The following is a 26,945-nucleotide window of genomic DNA, read 5'->3' as shown; positions in this document are numbered from 1 at the left end:
ATCTGGGTCCATGTACTTTGGACGGGTGGACCATTTATGTGATGTGGGCCAGTTTTGTCTGTCACTAAACAAGTGGCATAACTTTGCATGGGTAAATTATTTATCGACATACTCCAGGTTTCTTTTGGCCGGTTTGGTCTGTTATTTAATGTTGCTCTTTGACCTTGGAGTTTTATATATTTTAGGAACCCGTGGTTTCCATGTTTGGAGACTTAAGGACCTAGGCTACATCTGGGTCTGGAATTTATATATGGAGGAAAAGGGTTGCCCTTTCATATGTCAAGGGTTCTTTTATCTCATTCCTTTCATTGACTCACAATAAAGCTGCTACAATAAGGATTATTATTATTATTACTAGATGGTGGCCGGATTCTAACGCATCAGGTACTCTAGAATATGTATGTCCACGTAGTATACAGCACAGAGCCACGTAGTATATTGCCCAGCCACGTAGTATATTGCCCAGCCACGTAGTATATTGCCCAGCCACGTAGTATATTGCCCAGCCACGTAGTATATTGCCCAGCCACGTAGTATATTGCCCAGCCACGTAGTATATTGCCCAGCGACGTAGTATATTGCCCAGCGATGTAGTATATTGCCCAGTGACGTAGTATATTGCCCAGTGACGTAGTATATTTCCCAGTGACGTAGTATATTGCCCAGCTACGTAGTATATTGCCCAGTGACGTAGTATGTTGCCAAGTGACGTAGTATACAGCACAGAGCCACGTAGTATATTGCACAGTGACGTAGTATACAGCACAGAGTCACGTAGTATATTGCCCAGTGATGTAGTATATTGCCCAGCCACGTATGTCACAGGTTAAAAAAATTAAAAATAAGCATATACTCACCTTCCGCAGGCGCGTTGTAGTCCTGTCGCCTGTGTGGGGTGCAGGCGGCAGCTTCGTGTCCCAGGGTGGGTTGACGTCGCGGTCACGTGACCGTGACGTCATGGCAGGTCCTTCTAGCGCAGGCACGCAGGACCTGTGATGACATCGCGGTCACATGACCGTGTCGCAGTCACATGACGGTGACATCACGGCAGGTCCTTCTCGCGCAGGACTTGTGATGACGTCGCGGTCACATGACCGTGACGTCATGGCAGGTCCTTCTCCCAGACCATCCTTGCCACCGGAACATGCCGCTTGCATGGACCGGCCGGAGCCGCGGCGGAAAGTGAGTATATAATGATTTTTTATTTTTTTTATTATTTTTAACGTTAGATGTTTTTACTATTGACGCTGCATAGGCTGCGTCAATAGTAAAAACTTGGTCACACAGGGTTAATAGCGGCGGTAACGGAGTGCGTTACCAGCGGCATAACGCGGTCCGTTACGCCGGCATTAACCCTGTGTGAGCGGTGACCGGAGGGGTGTATGCGGGCGCTGGGCACTGAGTGCGGGGAGTAAGGAGCAGCCATTTTCTTCTGAACTGTGCGCGTCGTTGATTGGTCGTGGGCGTTTTGCCATAACCAATCAGCGACTTGGATTCCATGACAGACAGAGGCCGCGACCAATGAATATCTGTGACAGACAGAAGGACAGACAGACAGAAAAACGGAAGTGACCCTTAGACAATTATATAGTAGATTCGTGATTCTATATGTTATTTATTGATGTTGGAGTGGGATGGTCTGTTTGGGTATGTGTGGTCCCCGGAGATAGTGTGCAGGTATGGGTGTGCTGTATGAGTGTGATTGGTATGGGTTACATTTCCCCTAATCCATATGTACATTTTGGCGATGCCCCAATTCATGCTCGTGTTCTATTGTTCCCCTTTTTTCCTCCTTTTTTCTTTAATGTGCGGAGTCTTTTGTGCTTATACTGGTTTTGATAGTATCTCCCTTTATGTTGTATGATACACAATTTGGGAGTAACGCTTTACCAGGATCTTTGTATTTACTGTATATCCGCTGTGTTTAATTTTCCCTGCCATCTATTCTGTGCCACAAATGACAATGTATTTTCCTCCTCTTTTTTACTGCGCTTGCGCGGTTGTGGTCTATATCGTGCATGCGTGGGTACCAAGCTTGCGGCTCAGCCGGCAGCTGCGCACCCTTTCTCGTTGCGTTCCATTGTGCGCATTGTTCGCAGCAACATTACAAGGGCGGCGGTTACTACTTCCGCCTTGAGATGGATCACAGCGTTGGTGGCTTGTGCTACTTCCGCCTTGGATGGAGCACGGCGTCCACACCAGTAGGCCATTAGGCATTATAATCTGGTATATATATCCATGTTTGGATGGTTTTCCTTCACTTCCCCTGACGAAGCCTCATCTTTCATTTTGTTTTTATTTCAAGTTTTGTCTGTTTAGTGGCCAGTGTGAACATGCACCTACACGCTGCATGCATGCCAACTTAAATTACAGTTCATTTTTTTCGTTTTTTTATTTAGTTTTTTTGCACTCTGTGCAAAAAAGAGTGGGGTCTCCCTTTTCTTTGAGCTGGATATTGCATTGGCTGGGTGTCCAATAGTGGGGGCCTTAGTCCTGCTCGGCCCTTATTCACATTTACATCATTTGACATAAGGTAAGTTTTTAATACTAGAGGTTAGGACCATCCTGAGTAGGGTCACCTTGACGTGGTGGGATGGCTTTTATGGTTTTTTTATCAAAACAAAATGAACTAAGCACCCTATGTTATTTGAATGCACCTTTGATATTTATTTATTTACTTACTGCAGGGTATTTGCTTATTTTGCTTTTATGTCAGGTTTTGTATGCTAGTATCTGCATAAGCTTGCTGACATCATACTGTCAGGTCAATTTTACCATATAGTGAATATGGTAAATAAAAAAAAACAATTGTCGAATTGCACTTTTTTGCAATTTCAATGCAGTTGGAATTTTTTCCCGCTTTATGGTTATTTTTGGGTTAATTCAGTAAATAATGCTTAGGCTATTAAAGAACATAGGAGATCAGCAGTGCTGTCTAGAGTAACATTATTACCATAGTGAAAAAAACAGTAATAAGTATCTACATTATGCTGAAATTTTGGAGAACTTGAATTTTTGATATTTAACATTATTTCTGTACTTGACACTGTAGTTCTTCGGAGAAGTATGTATGCAACTTGACCACCTGCCTATCCATTAAACATAGTTAATTTCAGATGATGCCTATAATTTTACCTGAGCTTCAAGAAGATACTCAGTGATATCCTTCATCTTGTCTCCGGTGCTTCTGGTCACCACAGCATTTCTGGGGATTCTTCCAAAGTTACATATTTTGTATTGGCTTAGTGGTCTTCTAGTATTGTCTGGACACAACAGCTCAAAATTGTCCGAGTATTGCCCTGAAGAACAATACATGGAATTTAGATGGGAAGAAGATATACAGTATATTAAATCTGTAACTGAAATGTGATATATCGTGAAATAAATGTGCAAGTGTTTGATCATATCAGAGCTGCCATCTTTATAGAAGCCTGAGATGTTAAGCAAATGACATATGATCCATAATAAGAGTGTACATACAATGTACAGTAAGTGTAAAAAAGAACTATTAAAAATATATATAATCTAATGTAATGTTTTAAGGGTTTCTCCAAAAAACATTTATCACTTATCCACAGAATGTATGGGACACAGCACTTAGCCAGCTTTTTCAATCCCATAGTCATTATTGAGGACCTGACGCCTCTTGATTTATTTCTATTTTAGTAACTTTCCTACGTAATGCCAATTCTGATTACTGATGCATCCTTGTTATTACTACTACTAATTCATGAGTCATTGACATTAGGTGTTGCCTCCTGGGGGCATGTCCATAAATTGTCTGGTCACTGTCCAAACATGGGTGACAGTATTAAATTGTTGGACCACACCCCTTGGACAAGGAATATGTTAACATCTGATTGTCAATATATTCATTAATAGTTAAAATAGAGTTACTCGCACAATGCTAGCGCTATCATAAAATATGACACGTCAGAATTGATCCCAGGACCACTTTAAGTACCATGGTTGTTCACTGCTCCATCTAAATTGCTGCTTAAAGGTGTCTCCAATGGTGGTGACCCCCAGCCATCATACATTTATCATCTCTGGATAGTTTGTTTTGGATAGTCTAGCTTAATGGGATGAATAGTTTAGATCTCTTAAAATTGTTACCTGATAATACTGTGTTTTCCACAAAAGCCACATCACCTTTATCATCTCTCAAACATCTGATCAAGGAAAAAAAAATGTAGTCATTATTGCCATTAGTCTATATAGTAGCATTACAAAGGTTCAATAAAAGTTTCCATAAAAAATGCATGAAATCGCGAATGCTCTCGCCAGATTCGCCCTGAGACACACCATACTAGGTACTTAAGTGCCTTAAGGCGGGTCCAGTAGAAGTGCATTTGCTAATGGAAGAATTTTCGTAAATTGAACATAGTAATTTAGTTGAAGAATTCAAGATAACTCAATTTATAATACAGTGGTCATCAAACTTTACATATGTAGTTCAAGTAAGGGTTCATTCACACAGCGGAGTGGTACCTGATGTTTTATCGTATAACACTCGGACCAATGTTATACTATGGGGCAGTGCAGATCGGCTTTTTTCACAGCTTGATGTGAGTGGATGCACTAATCAGATGACACACAATCATACAAGTCTATGGATGTGGGTAAAACATTGGACTGCATTCCAATTTACGGACACAGACAATGAAGAAGATGGAGAAATTAAGTTCTCCATCTTCTTCGCACCTGTGATACAATTCTCTCATGAGAATCAGATCACACTGAATTGACACTCTGTGCAATCTCTGATCAGAGTTGAAACCGAGTGTCATAAGCACAGTCAATTCAATTCTCTCGCATGAGAGTATCAATGCTTGTGTGAGCCCGGCCTAAACATAAGAAACTTTGTAATATATCATGTACTATGTCAGAGAAATATTTCTTTCTCCACTTACTGTGGGGGGAAAAAGTATTTAGTCAGCCACCAATTGTGGAAGTTCTCCCACCTAAAAAGATGAGAGAGGCCTGTAATTGACATCATAGGTAGACCACAAATATGAGAGTCAAAATGAGAAAACAAATCCAGAAAATCACCTTCTCTGATTTGGCAAGATTTATTTTGCAAATTATGGTGACAAATAAGTATTTGGTCATTAACAAAAGTTCATCTCAATATTTTGTTATATATCCTTTGTTGGCAATGACAGAGGTCAAATGTTGACTCTGCGCAACATCTACTTTCAATTCCCTCCAAGGTTTTCTATGGAGTTGAGATCCGGAGACTGGCTAGGCCACTCCAGGACCTTCATATGCTTCTTACGAAGCCACTCCTTCGTTGCCCTGGCTGTGTGCTTGGGATCATTATCATGCTGAAAGACCCATCCATGTTTCATCTTCGATGCCCTTGCTGACGGAAGGAGTTTTGCACTCAAAATCTCACGATACATGGCCACATTCATTCCTTCATGTACATGGATCAAACGTCCTGGTCCCTTTGCAGAGAAACAGCCCCAAAGCATGATGTTGCCACTCCCATGCTTCACAGTAGGTATGGTGTTCTTTGGATGCAACTCAGCATTCTGTCTCCTCCAAACACGACGAGTTTTGTTTCTACCAAGCAGTTCTACTTTGGTTTCATCAGACCATATGACATTCTCCCAATACTCTTCTGGATAATCCAAAATGCTCTCTAGCAAACATCAGATGGACCCGGACATTTACTGGCTTAAGCAGGAGGACACGTCTGGCACTGCAGGATATGAGTTCCTAGTGGCATAGTGTACTACTGATGGTAGGCTTTGCTACAGTGGTCCCAACTCTATGCAGGTCATTCACTAGGTCCCCCCATGTGTTTCTGGGATTTTTTCTCACCGTTCTTGTGATCATTTTGACCCCACGGGGTGAGATCTTGCGTGGAGCCCTAGATCGAGGGAGATTATCAGTGGTCGTGTATGTCTTCTATTTTCTTATTATTGGTCCCCCAGTTCATTTCATCACACCAAGCTGCTTTCCTATTGCAGATTCAGGCTTCCCAGCCTGGTGCAGGGCTACAATTTTGTTTCTAGTGTCCTTCGACAGCTCTTTGGTCTTCACCATAGTGGAGTTTGGAGTGTGACTATTTGAGGTTGTGGACAGGTGTCTTTTATACTGATAACAAGTTCAAACAGGTGCCATTACTACACGTAATGAGTGGAGGACAGAGGAGCCTCTTAAAGAAGAAGTTACAGGTCTGTGAGAGCCAGAAATCTTGCATGTTTTTAGGTGACTAAATACTTATTTTCCAACATAATTTGCAAAATAAATCTTGCTGAATCCAACAAGTTGATTTTCTGGATTTGTTTTCTCATTTTGACTCTCATAGTTGTGGTCTACCTGTGATGTCAATTACAGGCCTCTCTCATCTTTTTAAGTGGGAGAACTTGCATAATTGGTCGCTGACTAAATACTTTTTTCCCCCACTGTATGAGATGCTTCTTATTCTCCCCCTGAACTCATAATGAAAAATAGCTAAAATGCTTAAGGCAAAATTGACTGCCAGCTCACTGAGGGATCATGTTACATATGCGATTGTGTTCTGTGTTTATTGCCTGTGCATTCTAATTTACTTTATCATTCCCTGTAAGCTTAGCTAATAGCTATAATTAAGAACCAAGATTCGGTTTGAAATGTGCAAGAAGCTTTTCTATGATTTTTTTAGTTGCCTCAGTAAAGATTTGGTTTTACTAAGACCAAGGTTCTGGATTTTTCGTTTTTGATAAATGTTGTGTATTTGCATATGATCCGGACCATGTAACCTTCTGACTATGCTCCAACTCTACAATTTAGCAGCTCTCTGGGGTGTGCTAGTTATTATGTATCGGCATTATTTTCTATGATTGTAATTGATTGAATGAGGAAATGTGAAAACAAAGCACTAATTAAAATACTTTTTTTTACTATGCAAAAATAATCAAGAAAAAAATAACACCATGTGCACTTTTCTTATTAAAATCAATTAGAATATTACAATTGAGTATTTGTCATTTTTACATGGATTTTGGTGCTGAAATTGCATCAAAATCCTCATAAATATATCCTAAAGCTACGTTATCATAGAATGTATTTACTGTATACATCCAGAGGCTGAAGTCCTGCAGTGATATGGATATCATTGCAAAAAAAGTGCAGGGAAACCACAAAATTCACTTTTCGCACTGCACATGGAGAATTTTGCATCTGTTTATAAGAAATCTCAGGCAAAAGCTACAAAACATGTCTGCAGCATAAGTCAACAAGCGCTGCGGGCTTAAGGTTTGCAGCATGTCGATTTGTGCTGCAGATATTTTTTGAAGCTTGTGGTGGAGATTTCTTAAAATCTCATGAATAGTGTTAGCACAGTAACTAAACTAAAACTGCAGATTTTCCACAAGTGAATAAGAAGCTGAAAGTTCACTTCATTTTAACATTTGGAAGTGCATCCTAACTGGTCTAGTAAGGTCATTCAGGATAAAATAACAAAATAGGAAATTGTATTTAAATAATTCTGGTTGAATTTGTTACTACTACCAATACATTTAGGATATTTGTTTTGGTAGCCTGATATGTTTTAGTTTTATCTTTGTTTCTATTTCACTTTCAATATATTGCAAGGAAAAAACTTTCTCAAAGTCAGATGCAAAACATGTTATCATTTATACATCAGTAGTTTTTTCAATGTCTCTTTTTTTCATTAGCATAAAAGTTTACTAATGAGGCGAGTTCCATCGAAAGACTTAAAAAGTTGTGTTGTAACTCACCTAAAGGCGCCTTCATCCCCATAGTACGGCTCTCCAGGACCACGTGTGCACTTATCTTCCTGGCCTGCACACTGCTCACACAGGTTCGCCTCTTGGGCTCCTGGGGCACAGCTCACTGAGAAGATCTCTGAAGCAACTATGGTGGAAACAGAGTGCAGTCAACTTATTAAAGAGATTATGTCACCAATACAGATCGAAATTGATTAATTAGTTAAAAAATGTTGAAAAATAACGAGAGAATCAGTCTACGAAAATACGTTTTCCATGAGCACATACAAACTGTAAGGTTTAGTTCTCAGGATACACAGTGTCTTACAGGTGCAGAAAATTGGATGAGATTTGTGGAAATCTCATACCCACTGTGGGTTTCTTTATGCAACGTAAACTAACTTAGAGTATAAAAAATGGTGGCCGGCCAAAACCAATAACCACCATTTTAAGCTTGTACAGTATATGGATAGAAGGTCAAAAGGATAGAAAATGGGCTGATCTGATTGTGGTATACCTCTTCCATACATACTGAATTGCATACAATTTGAATTCCATACAATTTGTTGTGCAATTTCGCATGAACACGCCGATACCCTATATGTTAGAGAAAACTATTGTTTGGGTACATAGCAGGGATTGTAAGGGAAGCAGCGCCATTTGACTTTTTTGAATGCAAAATTTGCTGGAATCTTTAGTGGATGCCATGTTGCATTTAGAGAGCCCCTGATGTGCCTTGTAAGGCACCGGTAGCAGTGAAGAGGCAGTGACCCACAAAGTTCAAACAAAAAAGTCGCTTTAATATGTTATCTTCACGCAGAAAAGGTTCCAATCCACATAAATGCACATAACTTTAGTGCATATAACTTCAGTGTTCAATTCACACCAGTTCATAACTGCCTCCTTTAGATTGCAGTCACTACACATGCTAGTCCTCCTCAGACTAGTTCCGTGGGTGTCCTGAACTGCTGTATCACTGTCTCTACTCACAGCTGTACACAGACCTTGACATCCTCCTGTCTGCAGCTGTGACATATGACAGTCCTTCTTTCGGGCACAGGACAGTCTACCTCTGGTTCACCTCCGGGCACAAGACCTGTCCACATCTGTGACCAGTCATCGTGGACAGCAGCAACACTGTGTATGCTGTGGGTTGTCAGGCCTCACTCTGGCCTTGACACAACTGAGACTCCTCAGACTCAACTCTCAAACTTCTCTATACTATACTAAGTCGCAGCGGTTGGCGGAAGAGCAAGACGGGTAACATGTGCCGGGAGTCCGGTGGCATATCCCCACAACGTCCGGTGGTTAAATGAGAGAGAGCTGTGACCTTACCCCTCCAACAAAACAGGGTTGTTATATAGAAGATGAGAGCTGTTTTAACTTGTTACTCTCCAAATAAATTTTGAATTTATTTTAAGTCTGTTTCTTTCTTTGCGTGGGAGGAAGTTTTATGGTACGGGCAGTCAGAGGGATCCCAGATGCCTGGATCGCTCCTGCTGATCAGCTGTCTGGTGCCACAGCTGCATGTATCACGGTTGTGTGACAGTAACAACGCATGCATGGAGAGCCCAACAAACAGGCTCTCCATTCATGTTTTGTGACTGTCACACAGCCGCGACACAGGCAGCTGCAGCACCAGACACCTGACTATCAGGAACGCTACAGGTATCCAGGTTCCCTCTGCAGTTTTATTTGGTAAGCGCTATAGCTTGCTGAATAAGGAGGGAGCTGAACATATTTGTTCATCTCTAATATTGACACCACATCAATATTATGAGTAGATTCTTGTTGAATTATTCTTTTTTGTCCATTATGTGAACCCTGCCGAACAATTCTAGTTGACTGCATATTTTTCCTGGTTTAGTTTGTAACACAAATGAAACAGTACTCATTTTTCAAAAATGTTCGTTAAACAGAAAATGGCTTGGGCAATGGACATGGTATTGTGATAAAATGTAAAAACATATCACGGAAAAATTTGTTGGAGCTGCAAGCAGCAATAGAAGCATCGGCGCTGCTGGCAGTCACTCTTCCAGCAGTAGTAGTACAAAATACAGTTCCAACTTGGCCTCCTTTTCCTTTGTCAAGCATATTAGTCAGGAGGAAGTAGAGGGCATAATGGATATCTGTCAAATCATTCATTACAGCAGTATGATGTAGCCTCAGACAGCAACACCATCAGTCTGCATCATTGCTCTGCTCAGTCCACCTCCTTTCTGCCATAACACTCAATATTGTACAGAGTGGAATTTCCATTCTGCCATACAGCACTCTAACCAACAGCACCCAGGTGCTAACGAGCACCCTGCACAGGACAACTTCTAGTGAGGAAGCTTGTTTTCTGGCTCTGCAAGCCATGGTGGTTGGGAAACTGGCTGTAGTAATAGCACTCTGCACCAGGGTAAATCTTTATGGGAATCAGACAGTGGGTGAGAAGAGGAGGATGGGCAAAAAGCTCAGACTATTTCCCACAAAGAGGCAACTGTCAAAACTGTCAGCTGAATCAGGGATGATGATTGTGTTGTCAACAAGATCTGGGAACTAGAGGGTAGTGCTGAGGAGATTAGGAGGGTGTTGGCCTTGTTGATACACAGAGCGTTGGATATGGGGAAAAAGATTCCCTGCTGTTAGTGGAGGAGGCTCAGCAGTCACTAAAAATTCTGATTGCGGTGGTGGCGAGTAGTAGGTGCGTACAACTTGTATGTAGGAGTTCTGTTGCAAATGGCAATCAGACAATTATTTTTTAAGTCTGCACGCTCTGCAAGAAGAAAATTAGATGTAGATGTCCTGGCTAATAAAAACTAGGAATTCTATCAGCAGATGAAGCAACATCACCTGCTCATTTGGCAAAGTTTAGCCAACCAGCAATTAGAGCAAGCATTAAAATGTCCTCACCATTCACCACACTTATTTTTCTTTTAGGGCAGAAACAGACTGCCGATTTTCTTGTGTGAGAATCACATGGCACTGCACGGACTGGCCTGGCACCTCTTCTGACCTGAGCAAGACAGCGTGATGGATTACTATGCAGCTGTCAAGCTCAGATCTGGAGAGCCGACAGCCAGTAAGAGGTTTACAATGTGATTCTTGCAGGAGAAATATGGCAGTTTGTCTCTGCCCTTAGTCAGGCCATACCCTCAAATAGTACTAGGATGGTGTCACTGCCATTGCAAAACCATGCCAGTTACACATCTGTTGTAAATTCTGCTCTTGGGCTCCCTCCGGTGGTTGTAAGTGGTAGCGCTGCTGTCTCTGAATCGCAGCATTTATCAGGTGTGTTCACTTTTTGCAATTTTGACTGGGCTATTTAGTCTTGCTTCACCCTTTAGTCAGTAACAGTTGTCCATTGTTCCTGGAGGATTCACATCCCTGCCTGGTCTCTTCTGCTTTGCAGTTCATTTCAACGAAGATAAGTTCTGGCCTTGATTTTTGCTGTCCACATGCTGTGGCCTTATTGTTCAGTTCTTTTCCATGTTTTTGTCTTGTCCAGCTTGGTCTGTATAAGGATTTGTTTAGCCAAGCTGGTATCTCTGGAGATGCAGATATACCCCCCATATCTTTAGTTGCTGTGGAGATTTTGTATTTTCTGTGGTGGATATTTTCTAGTGTTTTAATACTGACCGCATAGTACTCTGTCCTATCCTTTCTATTTAGCTAGAAGTGGCCTCCTTTGCTAAATTCTCATTTCAGTCTGTGTATGTTTTTCCCTCTCCTCTCAGAGTCAATATTTGTGGGGGGCTGTCTATCCTTTGGGGATTTTCTCTGAGGCAAGATAGTTTTCCCTTTTCTATCTCTAGGGGTAATTAGTCCTCCGACGGTGTTGAGATGTCTAGGGAGCGCTAGGTACATTCCACGACTACTTCTAGTTGCGGTGTTAAGTTCAGGGTCTGCGGTCAGTACAGGTACCACCTTCTCCAGAGTACGTCTCATGCTTCTCTTAGGCCACCAGATCATAACAGTACAACTGGCCCACAATGAGTTAACCGCATCTCAGAAGAAGGGAAGGAAAGTGCTGAGCCATTTTTTTTCTGTAGTCTGTTGTGTTTTTTTTTTTCTTCCCTCTTTACCTCTGGGTGGCTCAGGAGTTCGGCGCTGGTATGGATGTTCAGGGATTGGCTTCTCGTGTGGATCAAGTTGCTGCTAGAGTACAGGGTATTTCCGATTATATCGTTCAGACTCCGGTTTTAGAGCCTAGAATTCCAACTCCTGATTTGTTTTTTGGGGATAGGTCCAAATTTCTGAGCTTTAAAAATAACTGTAAACTGTTTTTTGCTCTGAAACCCCGTTCCTCTGGTGATCCCATCCAGCAGGTTAAAATTGTTATATCTCTGCTGCGTGGTGACCCCCAGGATTGGGCATTTGCCCTGGAACCTGGGAATCCGGCGTTGCTTAATGTAGACACCTTTTTTCAGGCGCTTGGGTTATTGTATGACGAACCAAATTCAGTGGATCATGCTGAGAATACCTTGTTGGCCCTGTCTCAGGGTCAAGAAGCGGCAGAATCATATTGCCAGAAGTTAAGAAAATGGTCTGTACTGACTAAATGGAATGAGGATGCCTTGGCAGCAATCTTCAGAAAGGGTCTTTCTGAATCCGTTAAAGATGTTATGGTGGGGTTCCCCACGCCTGCTGGTCTGAGTGATTCTATGTCTCTGGCCATTCACATTGATCGACGCTTGCGTGAGCGCAGAGTTGTGCACACTATGGCATTGTCTTCCGAGCGGAGTCCTGAGCCTATGCAGTGTGATAGGATTGTGTCTAGAGCTGAACGACAAGGATTCAGACGTCAGAATAGGTTGTGTTTTTACTGCGGCGATTCTGCTCATGTTATTTCTGATTGCCCTAAGCGTACCAAGAGAATCGCTAGTTCTGTTACCATCAGTACTGTACAACCTAAATTTCTGTTATCTGTGACCCTGATCTGCTCATTATCGTCATTTTCTGTCATGGCATTTGTGGATTCAGGCGCCGCTCTAAACTTAATGGACTTAGAATTTGCCAGACGTTGTGGTTTCCCCTTGCAGCCTTTGCAGAGTCCTATTCCTTTGAGGGGCATTGATGCTACACCGTTGCCTAAAAATAAACCTCAGTTTTGGACACAGCTGACCATGTGCATGGCGCCAGCCCATCAGGAAGATTGTCGTTTTCTGGTGTTGCATAATTTGCATGATGCTATTGTGCTGGGTTTCCCATGGTTACAGGTGCATAATCCGGTATTAGATTGGAAATCTATGTCTGTGACTAGTTGGGGTTGTCAGGGGGTTCATGGTGACGTTCCTTTGATGTCAATTGCCTCCTCCCCCTCTTCTGAAATTCCTGAGTTTTTGTCAGATTTCCAGGATGTATTCAATGAGCCCAAGTCCAGTTCCCTTCCACCGCATAGGGACTGTGATTGTGCTATTGACTTGATTCCAGGCTGTAAGTTTCCCAATGTCCGACTTTTCAACCTGTCTGTGCCAGAACATACCGCCATGCGGAGCTATGTTAAGGAGCCCTTGGAGAAGGGGCATATTCGGCCATCTTCTTCACCATTGGGAGCAGGTTTTTTTTTTTGCCAAAAAAGATGGCTCCTTGAGACTCTGTATTGATTATCGCCTCTTGAATAAGATCACGGTCAAATTCCAATAACGTTTGCCTTTGCTTTCTGATCTGTTTGCTAGGATTAAGGGGGCTAGTTGGTTTACTAAGATTGACCTTCGAGGGGCATATAATCTTGTTCGTATTAAGCAGGGTGACGAATGGAAAACTGTGTTTAATACGCCCGAAGGCCATTTTGAATACCTTGTGATGCCATTCGGACTCTCTAATGCTCCATCTGTGTTTCAGTCCTTCATGCATGATATATTTCGGAATTATCTTGATAAATTCATGATTGTATATTTGGATGATATTTTGATTTTTTCAGATGATTGGGAGTCTCATGTGAAACAAGTCAGGATGGTATTTCAGATCCTTCGTGATAATGCCTTGTTTGTGAAGGGGTCTAAGTGCCTCTTTGGAGTACAGAAGATTTCTTTTTTGGGCTTCATTTTTTCTCCCTCATCTATAGAAATGGATCAAGCCATTCATTCCTAGAAGGGAATTTAGGACCTGAGGGATGACGTCGCGGCTTGTGATTGGTCGCGTGGCGGTCACATGAGCGGCACGCGACCAATCAGAAGCCGTGACGTCATGGAAGGTGCTGAACGCGCTAATTTTAAGCAAAGAAGGCTGCCGGTTACTACCAGGGCGCGTCCGAGGGTGAGTATATCCCTATTTTTTATAAACAAATATTGTCACCGGCGCTCTACACTAATGACTATGGCGTCTAAATGGATGCCTATCGTAATAACCCAGCTGCTGGTAACCTCAGAACATGTGCCAATTCTGTGTAACCCTGATGAAGAAGGGCGTTAACCCTTCGAAACGCGTAGGTTTGTCTTTTTGATCCTAGTGAGGCTCCATAGGCCTGTGACGTCACACGCTGCTTGTCAGCGTCGGCCATCTTTACTTCCTAGTGCAACCAGGAGCGCCTCCGGCCGGGACGTTACCTGGCTCTGCACTCAGTAGCGGCATCCAATCCTAGCCCCGTTTGCCCGTACGCCTGTGGACCCCACTTCTTGGCCACCGCTCCCAAGAATACTTCCTGGTCGTACCCACCGCAGCACTTGCGGAATATCACACATCCCCAGGGATACTTACCAGGAACAGCGGAGAGCGCAAACAGTTACAGCACATGGTAAGGGATTTCGGTCCACTTGTGTTTTTTGGTCGTCGCATGTACCTGTGTTGAATCCACCCGCACACACGGGGTTGGCAGGTGTAGGGTGTGTGATACAATATATCCCTATTTTTTATTTTAATTCTTTATTTTTTACATGGATATGGATCCCAGGGCCTGAAGGAGAGTTTTCTCTCCTTCAGACCCTGGGAACCATACACTGGGAACTTCTGATTCCGATTCCCGATACCACAAAAGTATCGGATCTCGGTATCGGAATTCCGATACAGCAAATATCGGCCGATACCCGATACTTGCGGTATCGGAATGCTCAACACTAATCCTCAGACAAATGGCCAAACCGAGCGAACTAATCAGACTTTGGAAACTTATTTGAGATGCTTTGTGTCTGCTGATCAGGATGACTGGGTGGCTTTCTTGCCATTGGCCGAGTTTGCCCTTAATAATCGGGCTAGTTCTGCTACCTTGGTTTCACCCTTCTTTTGTAACTCTGGTTTTCATCCTCGTTTTTCTTCGGGGCAGGTTGAGCCTTCTGATTGTCCTGGGGTGGACTCTGTGGTTGACAGGTTGCAGCAAATTTGGGCTCATGTTGTTGACAATTTGGTGTTGTCTCAGGAGGGGGCTCAGCGTTTTGCTAACCGTCGTCGGTGTGTTGGTTCCCGGCTTCGGGTTGGGGATTTGGTCTGGTTGTCTTCCCGTCATGTCCCCATGAAGGTTTCTTCCCCTAAGTTTAAGCCTCGGTTTATTGGCCCTTATAGGATTTCTGAGATTATCAATCCAGTGTCTTTTCGTTTGGCCCTTCCAGCCTCTTTTTCCATCCATAATGTTTTTCATAGATCTTTGTTGCGGAAATATGTGGTGCCCGTTGTTCCCTCTGTTGATCCTCCTGTCACGGTGTTGATTGATGGGGAGTTGGAGTATGTGGTTGAGAAGATTTTGGATTCTCGTTTTTCGAGGTGGAAGCTTCAGTATCTTGTCAAATGGAAGGGTTATGGCCAGGAGGATAATTCTTGGGTTGTTGCCTCCGATGTTCATGCTGATGATTTGGTTCGTGCCTTTCATTTGGCTCGTCCGGATCGGCCTGGGGGCTCTGGTGAGGGTTCGGTGACCCTTCCTCAACCAGCAATTAGAGCAAGCATTAAAATGTCCTCACCATTCACCACACTTATTTTTCTTTTAGGGCAGAGACAGACTGCCGATTTTCTTGTGTGAGAATCACATGGCACTGCACGGACTGGCCTGGCACCTCTTCTGACCTGAGCAAGACAGCGTGATGGATTACTATGCAGCTGTCAAGCTCAGATCTGGAGAGCCGACAGCCAGTAAGAGGTTTACAATGTGATTCTTGCAGGAGAAATATGGCAGTATGTCTCTGCCCTTAGTCAGGCCATACCCTCAAATAGTACTAGGATGGTGTCACTGCCATTGCAAAACCATGCCAGTTACACATCTGTTGTAAATTCTGCTCTTGGGCTCCCTCGGGTGGTTGTAAGTGGTAGCGCTGCTGTCTCTGAATCGCAGCATTTATCAGGTGTGTTCACTTTTTGCAATTTTGACTGGGCTTTTTAGTCTTGCTTCACCCTTTAGTCAGTGCCAGTTGTCCATTGTTCCTGGAGGATTCACATCCCTGCCTGGTCTCTTCTGCTTTGCAGTTCATTTCAACGAAGATAAGTTCTGGCCTTGATTTTTGCTGTCCACATGCTGTGGCCTTATTGTTCAGTTCTTTTCCATGTTTTTGTCTTGTCCAGCTTGGTCTGTATAAGGATTTGTTTAGCCAAGCTGGTATCTCTGGAGATGCAGATATACCCTCCATATCTTTAGTTGCTGTGGAGATTTTGTATTTTCTGTGGTGGATATTTTCTAGTGTTTTAATACTGACCGCATAGTACTCTGTCCTATCCTTTCTATTTAGCTAGAAGTGGCTTCCTTTGCTAAATTCTCATTTCAGTCTGTGTATGTTTTTTCCCTCTCCTCTCACAGTCAATATTTGTGGGGGGCTGTCTATCCTTTGGGGATTTTCTCTGAGTAAAGATAGTTTTCCCTTTTCTATCTCTAGGGGTAATTAGTCCTCCGGCTGTGTCGAGATGTCTAGGGAGCGCTAGGTACATTCCACGGCTACTTCTAGTTGCAGTGTTAAGTTCAGGGTCTATGGTCAGTACAGGTACCACCTTCTCCAGAGTACGTCTCATGCTTCTCTTAGGCCACCAGATCATAACACACATCATCACACCTTGCCCAATGTGTTTTATAGTGCCAGAACATGCTGCTGCTGAATCTACACTTCCATACATCTACTTAACTGCAATATCCCAATTCTCTGCTATGCAGTCTATGCTGCAGCCACTGCACATCCACACCATCCCCATATCTCCTGGCTGTCCAGTGTATTTTATTGTGCTAGACAGCGCAGAAACTAGAAAGTATATTCTCTTAAGATTTCACAAACAAGAAACAGCTCCCAACATAAAGCTCATTTTTGAAAAGACTTGGTGGCAAGCAATTGCTTCTTCACTTTGAAAACAGATGGTCTGCTCCTGCTCCCAGAAAAAGGGATAGTGTGGGACAGCTTGTTTAAAAGCCTGTCTAATTGCTAAATCATTTTGTAAATAGCAAACCTGCTGTAGTTCCCAAAAAAGAGAATTTTTTCACTCATAGTTGAGAAAGCATAACTTCTTCACGCTCACAACAGTACACCTGTTTCGTCTCCATATACACTCACCGGCCACATTATTAGGTACACCTGTCCAACTTCTTGTTAACACTTAATTTGTAATCAGCCAATCACATGGCGGCAACTCAGTGCATTTAGGCATGTAGACATGGTCAAGACAATCTCCTGCAGTTCAAACCGAGCATCAGTATGGGGAAGAAAGGTGATTTGAGTGCCTTTGAACGTGGCATGGTTGTTGGTGCCAGAAGGGTTGGTCTGAGTATTTCAGAAACTGCTGATCTACTGGGATTTTCACGCACAACCATCTCTAGGGTTTACAGAGAATGGTCCGAAAAAGAAAAAAAATCCAGTGAGCGGCAGTTCTGTGGGCGGAAATGCCTTGTTGATGCCAGAGGTCAGAGGAGAATGGGCAGACTGGTTCGAGCTGATAGAAAGGCAACAGTGACTCAAATCGCCACCCGTTACAACCAAGGTAGGCCTAAGAGCATCTCTGAACACACAGTGCATCGAACTTTGAGGCAGATGGGCTACAGCAGCAGAAGACCACACCGGGTACCACTCCTTTCAGCTAAGAACAGGAAACTGAGGCTACAATTTGTACAAGCTCATCGAAATTGGACAGTAGAAGATTGGAAAAACGTTGCTTGGTCTGATGAGTCTCGATTTCTGCTGCGACATTCGGATGGTAGGGTCAGAATTTGGCGTAAACAACATGAAAGCATGGATCCATCCTGCCTTGTATGGAGCATCTTTGGGATGTGCAGCCGACAAATCTGCGGCAACTGTGTGATGCCATCATGTCAATATGGACCAAAATCTCTGAGGAATGCTTCCAGCACCTTGTTGAATCTATGCCACGAAGAATTGAGGCAGTTCTGAAGGCAAAAGGGGGTCCAACCCGTTACTAGCATGGTGTACATAATAAAGTGGCCGGTGAGTGTATGTAGGGGAAATTTTTGGAAGGATTGTTAAAAAAACTATCATTACTTCATTTGGCAGAGAACAAAGTTTTGCTATTCCCCGAAATAGACAACATGTTTGAACTCTCCATGTGATAAAGCCACAGCTTCTTCCGTTTACCTGTGTATAAACACCAGCAAGACAGGCACCAGTTCCCAAAAAGTGATAATTTTTGGACCATTTATACAATTTAAAGTATGCTAACAAGTCTGATAATGCAGCGAGTTATTAATTAGCCTTTTACTTAACATTTTTTATCATTAGTTTAAAACCTAGCCAAATAGTTCAAAGCACAGTTAGTAGACCTCAGGTGTTATACACCTATTTTCCAGGACATTAGAGGTTTTTCAGTATTGTGGTTTGTAGCAATTTAATTTTGCAAAAATCAAATTTGGGGGGAAAATTTGGCAATTTTTGAAGTTCAAATAATCAGCTCATCTCTACCTATTAACTTATAAAATAATGACTCAAATTTTGAGGTTAGTGCTTCACTCAATCTCTGTTGTAATTATACTCTCTTGTACCTTTTTCAATAGTTTTTTGTTCAGGTCCTTCCCACAACAGTAATTTCTTCTTAAGGAGTACATTCAAAGGAGCGACCCAACCTGCTGCATCTCCCACCGCAGAATGACAAGATCTCATGCCTTTCAATTGATCAAGTTGGAAAGTACTTGATTTTTTCACCACAGCTACTGCATAGTGCAGAGTCACAGGAGCTGAAATGCATAATTAATGATATAACAATGTGTACAAATGTTATAAACTTCTAATACTAATTTTTACATCTTCATGAAAATTTGAAAAAAAAAGACTACCCTTGGTCGCATAGAAATACCCATTTAAACACTATCCATTTTAAAACAAAAACACAACACAGTCCTATCCATCATACATCATAAAACAGACATCATAGTTGACCAATAGTCCCAAAAGTTTTTAACGAGCTCACTCATGCAGTAATGGGGTGTTTGTAATTATGGCGAAGGAAAAAAGTAGAACTTGGAGAGGTTTGCTTTTCATTTTTGTCAAATGTGAAGGCGCCTCAATGTAGATGTAACTGTTGTCTTAGAAATCTTATATATTTGGCTTCCATCCTCAGTACTTTTTGAGCTGGAGTTTTAGGTATAAATTTGTCCAAGATTAACATCAGAATTGAGTTTTTTCACCTGTGTCTGTATTGGCTTCCTTCTGGATTCTCTGGTTTCCTTCCACATTCCATAAACAATATACTTTTAGGTTATTTGGTTTCCTATGAATCTGGCCTGTATGTAAGAGTATAAGGCCAGTTTCACACATCCGTTCGTCATGGTCCTAATAAGGACAAAAGATGTCTGGACTGATTGTAGGTGTCATGAATCAAATTCACCAGGTTCATACAGTATATGCCAGTTTGGACATCATGGACCATATTCGGATCGTGAATGTCAGATGTGTGAAACTGGGCTGAGATGAAGAAATTAGATTATGAGCATCATTGGAGACAGGGACTGATATGAGTGATAATAAATGTACAGCGCTGTGGAATATGTTGTTGCTCTATTAGTAATGAAAGAGGAAACTATTTAATTAAGGACAAGGCTATGTATAAGAAGAACATACACTATATACTAAGTGACGGCACTATATGTAACAAGAATGTACACTATATACTAAGGGACTGTCCTATACAGTACATATAAGGCTACATGCTGGTATCTCTGTGAAGTGTCGGTCTGCAACCCGATTTCTTTCTTCCTACAAGTCTCTTTACCTTCGCATGTCAGTCATGTCTCTTTCCAAAAGGAGATACATAACCCCTTAGACTCTAGTCAGAGGTCTCTCATACAGCCCAATATTATCTAATGCTATGCACTGAGGAGGGGCAACACCCCGAAATTTGTGTCTGCAAATTGAAATTGTGATGCAGCTTTTATCCTAAAACGTGACATTCTAAGACTCGTTAAAGGGTTGATATTGACTTTTAAGATCCAATAGGTGGCACTAGAGTTTTAGTCCTCTTCCTCTATAAAGAGACAATTTGCATATGTTAGGCGCCGGGATTCTCCTGCTCCAAGGGATAGATCCCAAGCCTTGTCTGTGCAGTGGTCTCCCATTCAGGCTCGGCCGCTGGGATGACTGGTCAGCACAGACTCCGGTCCCAGCGCCTTGCCCAGGCTCATGCTGTATCTGTAGCTACTGCTGGCTCTCCAGCTAAACCTATGGTGACTACCGGTTTACACGTGCAGTATTGTGCTCTGGAGCCTAAGTCCAGATTTCACCCTACTGAGTATGTCCAAGATGTGGCACCTTCTCATTGGTGCTCAGACGTCAGCTGCTCTGGTGATGTGGCAGCTTCAGATTGGTCCCCAGGCAAGGTCCTGTCTGTCTGCACTTGAACTTAAGGTATAAAAGGCTCTCAATGGTGCACGCCTGTGCACTAGTATCAAGTTATGTTCATGTGTGTATGAACTTTGCAACTGTGTGGTCTGTGTCTGCATGTGCTCACGGTCAGCTGTAAGCTGTTAGAATTCCGGCACCTTGGCAGAGGAGTTGTTTTGTGTGCAGTTGCTGACTGTATGATCACTGTATGCTACCTGCTCCGTTAGTGAGCTTCGATCCTCTGTGAGCTTAATAGGGATTGTATCTAGCGACATTATTTGCCATACTCCTGTGACATTTAACAGGGTATAGCACTCATTCCTTTGTTGTACGTTGCCGCTCTGTGGAGTAACTGAGCTTGCTACTTAGTGTTCTGTTCACACAGTGTGATGGATTACACTGTGCGTTTAGGTTGCTATTTCGCCACCTTTAGTTCGCCATTGTTCACATTAGCTGCAGTTTTACATCTGTGCACGGTGGACCCCGGGTGGCAAACATACTTTATTATCATATTTTATTTAGTGTGTTCCGCCAACCCTAACAGCATATTTGTTTGAGTTAGAAACTCACATTCCTCCTGACATTTTTATATTAGTAAATTCTATTATATGTTTATGCAGAAATTGATGTTGTGCCTTTCCTCTATTTTTTCTCTTAAAGTAAATCTGTCACCCTCTGGAATGTATATGACCTATTAATATAGGCATTAGTGATGAGCACGCTCGGGTGTCCTCCGAGTATTTGTAAGTTCTCGGAGATTCAGTTTTTTGCACTGCAGCTGAATGATATACATCTGTTAGCCAGCATAAATACACGTGGGGATTGCCTGGTTGCTAGGCCTGGTCTGGAGGTGGGGTTAGAGAGTTCAGTGTGAGACAGTGAAGGGAGAGGAAGCGTGTGAGGAGAGAGACTGGGAGTAGAGCTGTGACTGAGCTCTTCCCAGGATTAAGAGCAAAGAAAACCGGACAGTGGAGTTGGTGGTTGCACAGGTACTAAAAGACCAACAGCTAGAACCTGAGGGCAGGAGATTGCAGGTATCCTGGCCCATCTAACACCTGGAGGCACCACAGCAAGTCAGGAGCCTGGGGTTGCCAGTGAGAAGACAGTGCTCATGCAAGGCTCATGCTGTCAACCATACGGGTTAGGAAAAACAGACACTAAGAGGAACTTGTGTAAAGCTTCAGGCAGCAAGGGACAGAGAGAACAGCGCAAAAGGAAGGTGGATCCCAAGATGCTCCCAGGCTGCCTGGACCCCATCAACACCTGTAACCTGTGCCCGGACTGCACGTGCAATTTCACCAGTAAAGTGTAAAGGAAACTGCAATACCTGTGTCCTCCAATTATTTTGTGCACCCTCAGTCCTGCACCCCACCATCTATCATCCCTTACCAACTGCACTAGTAGCCCTCGGGACTAAGCGCTACCTGTGGGGAGCTATACCAACTCTGCTACAACACCGTCCACCCCAGTGGTCCCCTTTAAGCAGCATCGGCCATCCCTGGCCGAGTACCAGAGGTGGCGTCATGAACATTTCTCCATGGACTTTATTTGCCACTACACTTCATCGGGTCACCGCTGCTGTGACCTTCCCCTTTAATTATCGCCAGACCTGGCCCGAGTACCCCACAGTCCTAGTGGGTGCTCCACTAACCAGCCTAGGAGCTTCAGCTCTTTGAGATGACACCAGGTCACTCAGCACTGATCATAGCTATCAATGGAGTTAGAAGGAAGAGTGTAAGAATCTGTGGATTGCACAATCCCTAACGTTGCCATGGCAAATGGTGATAATTGCAAAAGCCTTGTGACACATACTCTGTAGTTCCTCACCTGGTACCTCACATGTAGGAGGTGACTGGCCTGGTCTAGTCCTCGTACCCTTTATCTCTTCACCATTTTTGGTAACACACCAACTGTATCCAGTGCTGCCGTGGAACTGCAATGGACTAAAGTAGCCTTTTTCATCACAGTCCGGTACAAAGGCTCCTAGTAAAGGTTCTGTTGCGCTGAGCACTTTATTACGTTCTTTTATGCAGGGCGTTTCACCTGATGAAACAAATATAGAAGAGGTGGTATTATTATATTAGCATATTTATGGCAATATTGTAAGATTAACTTCATCCTGTACTTTCATCAAATATTTCTTGGTCCATGAGAGCTGATGTAGTCCGAGCTTATGCAGCGCCCCAGAGTCCTGGTCGTTGCAGTAGCATGGTTCAGCCACTAAGGGGGGCCATGCTGCGTTCGATGGTACGGAAGGAGTTCTCTGAGCAGGTATCACAGTCACCAATACATTTCACAGCTGGGCCTCCGGGGGGAGCTAAGGGTGCTATTCATTAGGCCACTCCCCACCATAGTGGGTAAACTGGGGGTCAGGCAGGAAGTTAGAAAGAACGCTGACGGGATTGAACGGAGCAACACCTGGTGGCAGAGGGTGTTGTGAAGGGAGAGACTGTAGGGTCTCTGCCAGGGGTGGGATCCTGGCAGAGGCTTGGCATGGAAAGAACGTAAAGAGACCGTGCCTGCTCAGCATAGCGGCGGTGCCCAAGGAAGGACTAAGAAGCGAGATAGATTGTGCTGAGTGAGAAACGAAATCAAGCGAAAGGAGATTCCAGTGAGGGTTGTGCTGAAAGAGGCAGCACCTTACTGAGGCGCACTACCGGTGGCCGGAACGCCGAGGAGGTAAAGAGTTTCAAGCCATACCTCAGACCTACGGCAGGGCAGTTAGCTTGAGGCGGACTGTCTCACGCATCACCCAGGAAGGCAAAGGGGGGTACCAACAGGAGAGGGGCGCAGATAGAGTCCCGGAAGATCTCCGAGCCTCCCCGTCATACGGGTGCGTTCCTACCATAGTATCTGGAGGGACGAGGAAGATCATTGCGAATTAAGTTGTTGTGAGGGAACACGAGAAACAGACACAACAGTTGTGGGGTACTTTCCGTAAGCACAGCAGGGAAGGACTGCAACACATAGCGCTAGAAGGAAGGCACCGATTTCCACCTGCAAGGAGAGCTCTGGAAGTGCCATTGGACCGGCCGGACTTGCGCAGCCTGGTGAGCCGTATTCCGGACTGAGGACCCAGAGAGCTTCAGTAAAGAGGTAAAGAGACTGCAACCTGGTGTCCTCGTTATTTACCGCGACCTGCACCCCACAACTGCACCGCTACAACATCACTTATTGCACCGGACGTCCCCCACTGACAGACAGGGCCACGGACCGGGTCTAGCCACCGTGACAACCCCAGGACTGAGACCTAGAGGCCCGGCTCCGGGTACCCCTCGGCCCTGCGGCGGTGTGGGGGCGCTCGAACTTGGCGTCACGAACAGGATCTACTTAAGCCTGAAGAATCAGGTCATGTGTGCCTAGAGACTGTGATTTACTGTGCTTGGACTGTACTTTATTGTAAGACTGTGCTGCGCCATTAGCCGCCAAAAGTTCCCGCCAAAAGGCGCCGCCATTGCTATACCCAAGGGGAAGGAGGGCGTGTTATGGGCGGAGACTCCCAGTGTGGCGTGAGAAATGGCTACCGCCCCCTGCACTTCTGGCTGCAGAGGAATGACCTGCCCCAAAGCAGAAGAGAAACACCCCTTGATATGCAACGGCGGGAAGCGGGTGACGGAGAAGCCCGACCTCAGAGAAATGGCGGAGTTAGGTGCATGCACTGCCACCGATTATCAGGCAGCGATGATGAACGGCGAGTGCCTGAGCGAGGAAGAAGCAGTTCCGGCCTGCCCTTCTTCACCGGAGATGGACCGGAAGCCTGCGGACCCAACAGCGGAGTTACGTCCACCAATCCCGACCTCGGAGTTAGAGGAGGAGGAACCACAGCCAGAGGAGCCGAATCCGAGCATCCCATTGGAGGAGCCCCGGTCCGGGCTGCAGCAGATTCCAGCGTCTTTGTTAACGGACCGGAGCGGCACCGATGGAACCACATCAGGCGCAGGTATGGGCGGCGCCCCTACTCCCCTGGACGGTTCTGCTCTCCCGACCGATCCTCCCCACAACAGTAACCCCGCGTTTACAATCGACCGAGCGGTTCTCACCCCCGGTGCGTTGGGGAAGTTGTTACCACCATTGCCAACCAGGTGGGGAGAGCCCATAGAAATGGACCCAGGAGGGGTGATGTTCCGATGGGATGTTCCCTGGGTCGAGCAGGATGGGATTCCAATGGAAGGTCTCACTATTGCGATACTTACCTGGGACCAATACAAACAATGCGTACTCCAGCATTGGGGGCAGCGCACTGAAGTTGAAAAACGGGAACTGCAGAGTAAAAAAATGATCTATGATGGGACGGATGCTGTCAGGCGAGGGACGGTGGCGGCATTCCACCCAAAGAAGGGGTGGGGTTCCATTTGGGAATCGGGTCTACCTACTGGCATCTTCGTTGCCGGCTACGATGTGGAGACCCCCTGCTGTGATCGAGAAGGTGAACCACTCCGGGAGGGGGATCAGGTGACATATACCCGCCACTGGAACACACAAGGATGGCGTGCCCGGAAAGTTCAGCGATGCGAGTCTGAGAGAATGGCACCTGCGGCCCCAACTGTGGTCAATCCAGGGCTGCCAGATCTTGTTACTGTTTCTACTGTACGCTTTGTAGCAGCTCCTGAACTGGCCGACAGAGTTAGGCTTCAAATTCAGACAGCAGGCGACCAGGTGGTCCCTGCGGAGCTTGCCGCTGGGGTCCGTGCTACAGTGGCCGGGGTTCAGGAGCCCGAGCCGCCTGAAGAAGAATAAACCTCGATACCATGAAAATGTAAATAGTTACTGTTTGTTCTTTTGTTCCTGTTGCTGCTAAACCCGCCCAGGGTTAATGGATCCCTTTGTTGACCCGGGATCCCTGTGTTTGTTTTGAGTTTTCCTAAAATTTTGCACAAGTTTAAAGAACTGCAGAAATCATGGACTGTGCATGATTCGAACTTCCCTTGTAAATAGTTTGCACTTTCTTAAAGGTGCTCCCTACTGGTTTTAGCCAAAGACACTTTGCGAAGATATTTGCCCTATTTGTTTGAGCCAAAGACACTTTGTGAAGATACCTTTCCTACCGGTTCTAGTTAAAGACACTTTGCGAAGATACCAAACCGGAACCTTTGCATGGACTGGTAGGCTGAGAAGACGAGCTACCTCAGAGAGACCTGGTCCCCTCTTAAAGGGGATGTGAAGAATTGTACTTGAAAGCGATACTGTTACAGAACAGTAATGTGGTAATGATGCCTTAAAAAGAAAATGTAACTGTTTTACATGCCGAGTTATATGTGTTGAATTTGTTAAAATGTGAAATTTGAATAATGTTTTGAAGACAGGAAAGATGCAGAGAGCCCGTAGGGGTAGAAGTAGAGGTCTGCATAGTTGAAAGTAAGAGAAGTAATAATGAGGGTGAGGATAGAAGGTAAACCCTGCGTCCCCATTGAAAGTTACTTTATTGCTAAGGACAGAGAGTGAACCCGTAGGGGTTAGAGAGTGAGTCCTTAAAGGGGCCGAGTAGAGCTGGCTCAGAGTTCTTCAACCGAAAGGAATGTTATGTCTATACTGTGTATAGTAGCGAAAGGCAGTAGGCCCTGGCTGAACAGGGCGGTCCTGTAAAAGAAAGGAGAGGCAGTAGGTCTGGTGCCGTAGGGACAGGCGGTCCTGCAGGTTCACAAGAAGGAGAATGTAAAGTTGAAATGCCTTATAATGTGATTATAGGAAGGCCTTTGATAGACTAAGAGTGTGAGTTTCTTAAAGGCAATGTTAAGTTATTATTTCAAAAATTGCACTAAATAGAATACCCGGTTGGGTAACAGAAGTTATTTATACTCTGTAAATTATAAGGTTAATTATGTTTGTAACGTTACAAGTGTCCTCACCTCCCATAAAGGGAAGCCTACTTAAGTATACTTATTGTTATTTGCACTCAACAAAATTGTATGTCTTTTTGCTAACCTGTATTGTTGTTTTTCTTCCCAGTCCCGGAGTACTGTGTTTAACCAGGGGGGAGTGCAGCGCCCCAGAGTCCTGGTCGTTGCAGTAGCATGGTTCAGCCACTAAGGGGGGCCATGCTGCGTTCGATGGCACGGAAGGAGTTCTCTGAGCAGGTATCACAGTCACCAATACATTTCACAGCTGGGCCTCCGGGGGGAGCTAAGGGTGCTATTCATTAGGCCACTCCCCACCATAGTGGGTAAACTGGGGGTCAGGCAGGAAGTTAGAAAGAACGCTGACGGGATTGAACGGAGCAACACCTGGTGGCAGAGGGTGTTGTGAAGGGAGAGACTGTAGGGTCTCTGCCAGGGGTGGGATCCTGGCAGAGGCTTGGCATGGAAAGAACGTAAAGGGACCGTGCCTGCTCAGCATAGCGGCGGTGCCCAAGGAAGGACTAAGAAGCGAGATAGATTGTGCTGAGTGAGAAACGAAATCAAGCGAAAGGAGATTCCAGTGAGGGTTGTGCTGAAAGAGGCAGCACCTTACTGAGGCGCACTACCGGTGGCCGGAACGCCGAGGAGGTAAAGAGTTTCAAGCCATACCTCAGACC

The 26,945-nt window shown here is 44.5% G+C and overlaps 1 protein-coding gene across 1 annotated transcript in view; it reads right to left on the bottom strand.

Annotated features, from left to right (window-relative positions):
• The window catches only part of LOC143808511 (saxiphilin-like), a 119,450-nt gene that overhangs the window by 76,186 nt on the left and 16,319 nt on the right, over nucleotides 1–26,945 (bottom strand). The window contains exons 6-10 of the mRNA XM_077291260.1: nucleotides 22,262–22,477; nucleotides 18,601–18,792; nucleotides 7,734–7,869; nucleotides 4,117–4,172; nucleotides 3,136–3,299 (exon numbers count right to left, since the gene is read on the bottom strand). Coding sequence (XP_077147375.1) covers nucleotides 3,136–3,299; nucleotides 4,117–4,172; nucleotides 7,734–7,869; nucleotides 18,601–18,792; nucleotides 22,262–22,477 — 764 coding nt within the window. The remainder of the gene's footprint in view (nucleotides 1–3,135; nucleotides 3,300–4,116; nucleotides 4,173–7,733; nucleotides 7,870–18,600; nucleotides 18,793–22,261; nucleotides 22,478–26,945) is intronic.

The sequence above is a fragment of the Ranitomeya variabilis genome, chromosome 2 (genome assembly GCF_051348905.1).
Source record: "Ranitomeya variabilis isolate aRanVar5 chromosome 2, aRanVar5.hap1, whole genome shotgun sequence".
NCBI lineage: Eukaryota > Metazoa > Chordata > Amphibia > Anura > Dendrobatidae > Ranitomeya > Ranitomeya variabilis.
Note: the sequence above shows the minus strand (reverse complement) of the source record. Positions and strands in the feature narration are given on the sequence as shown.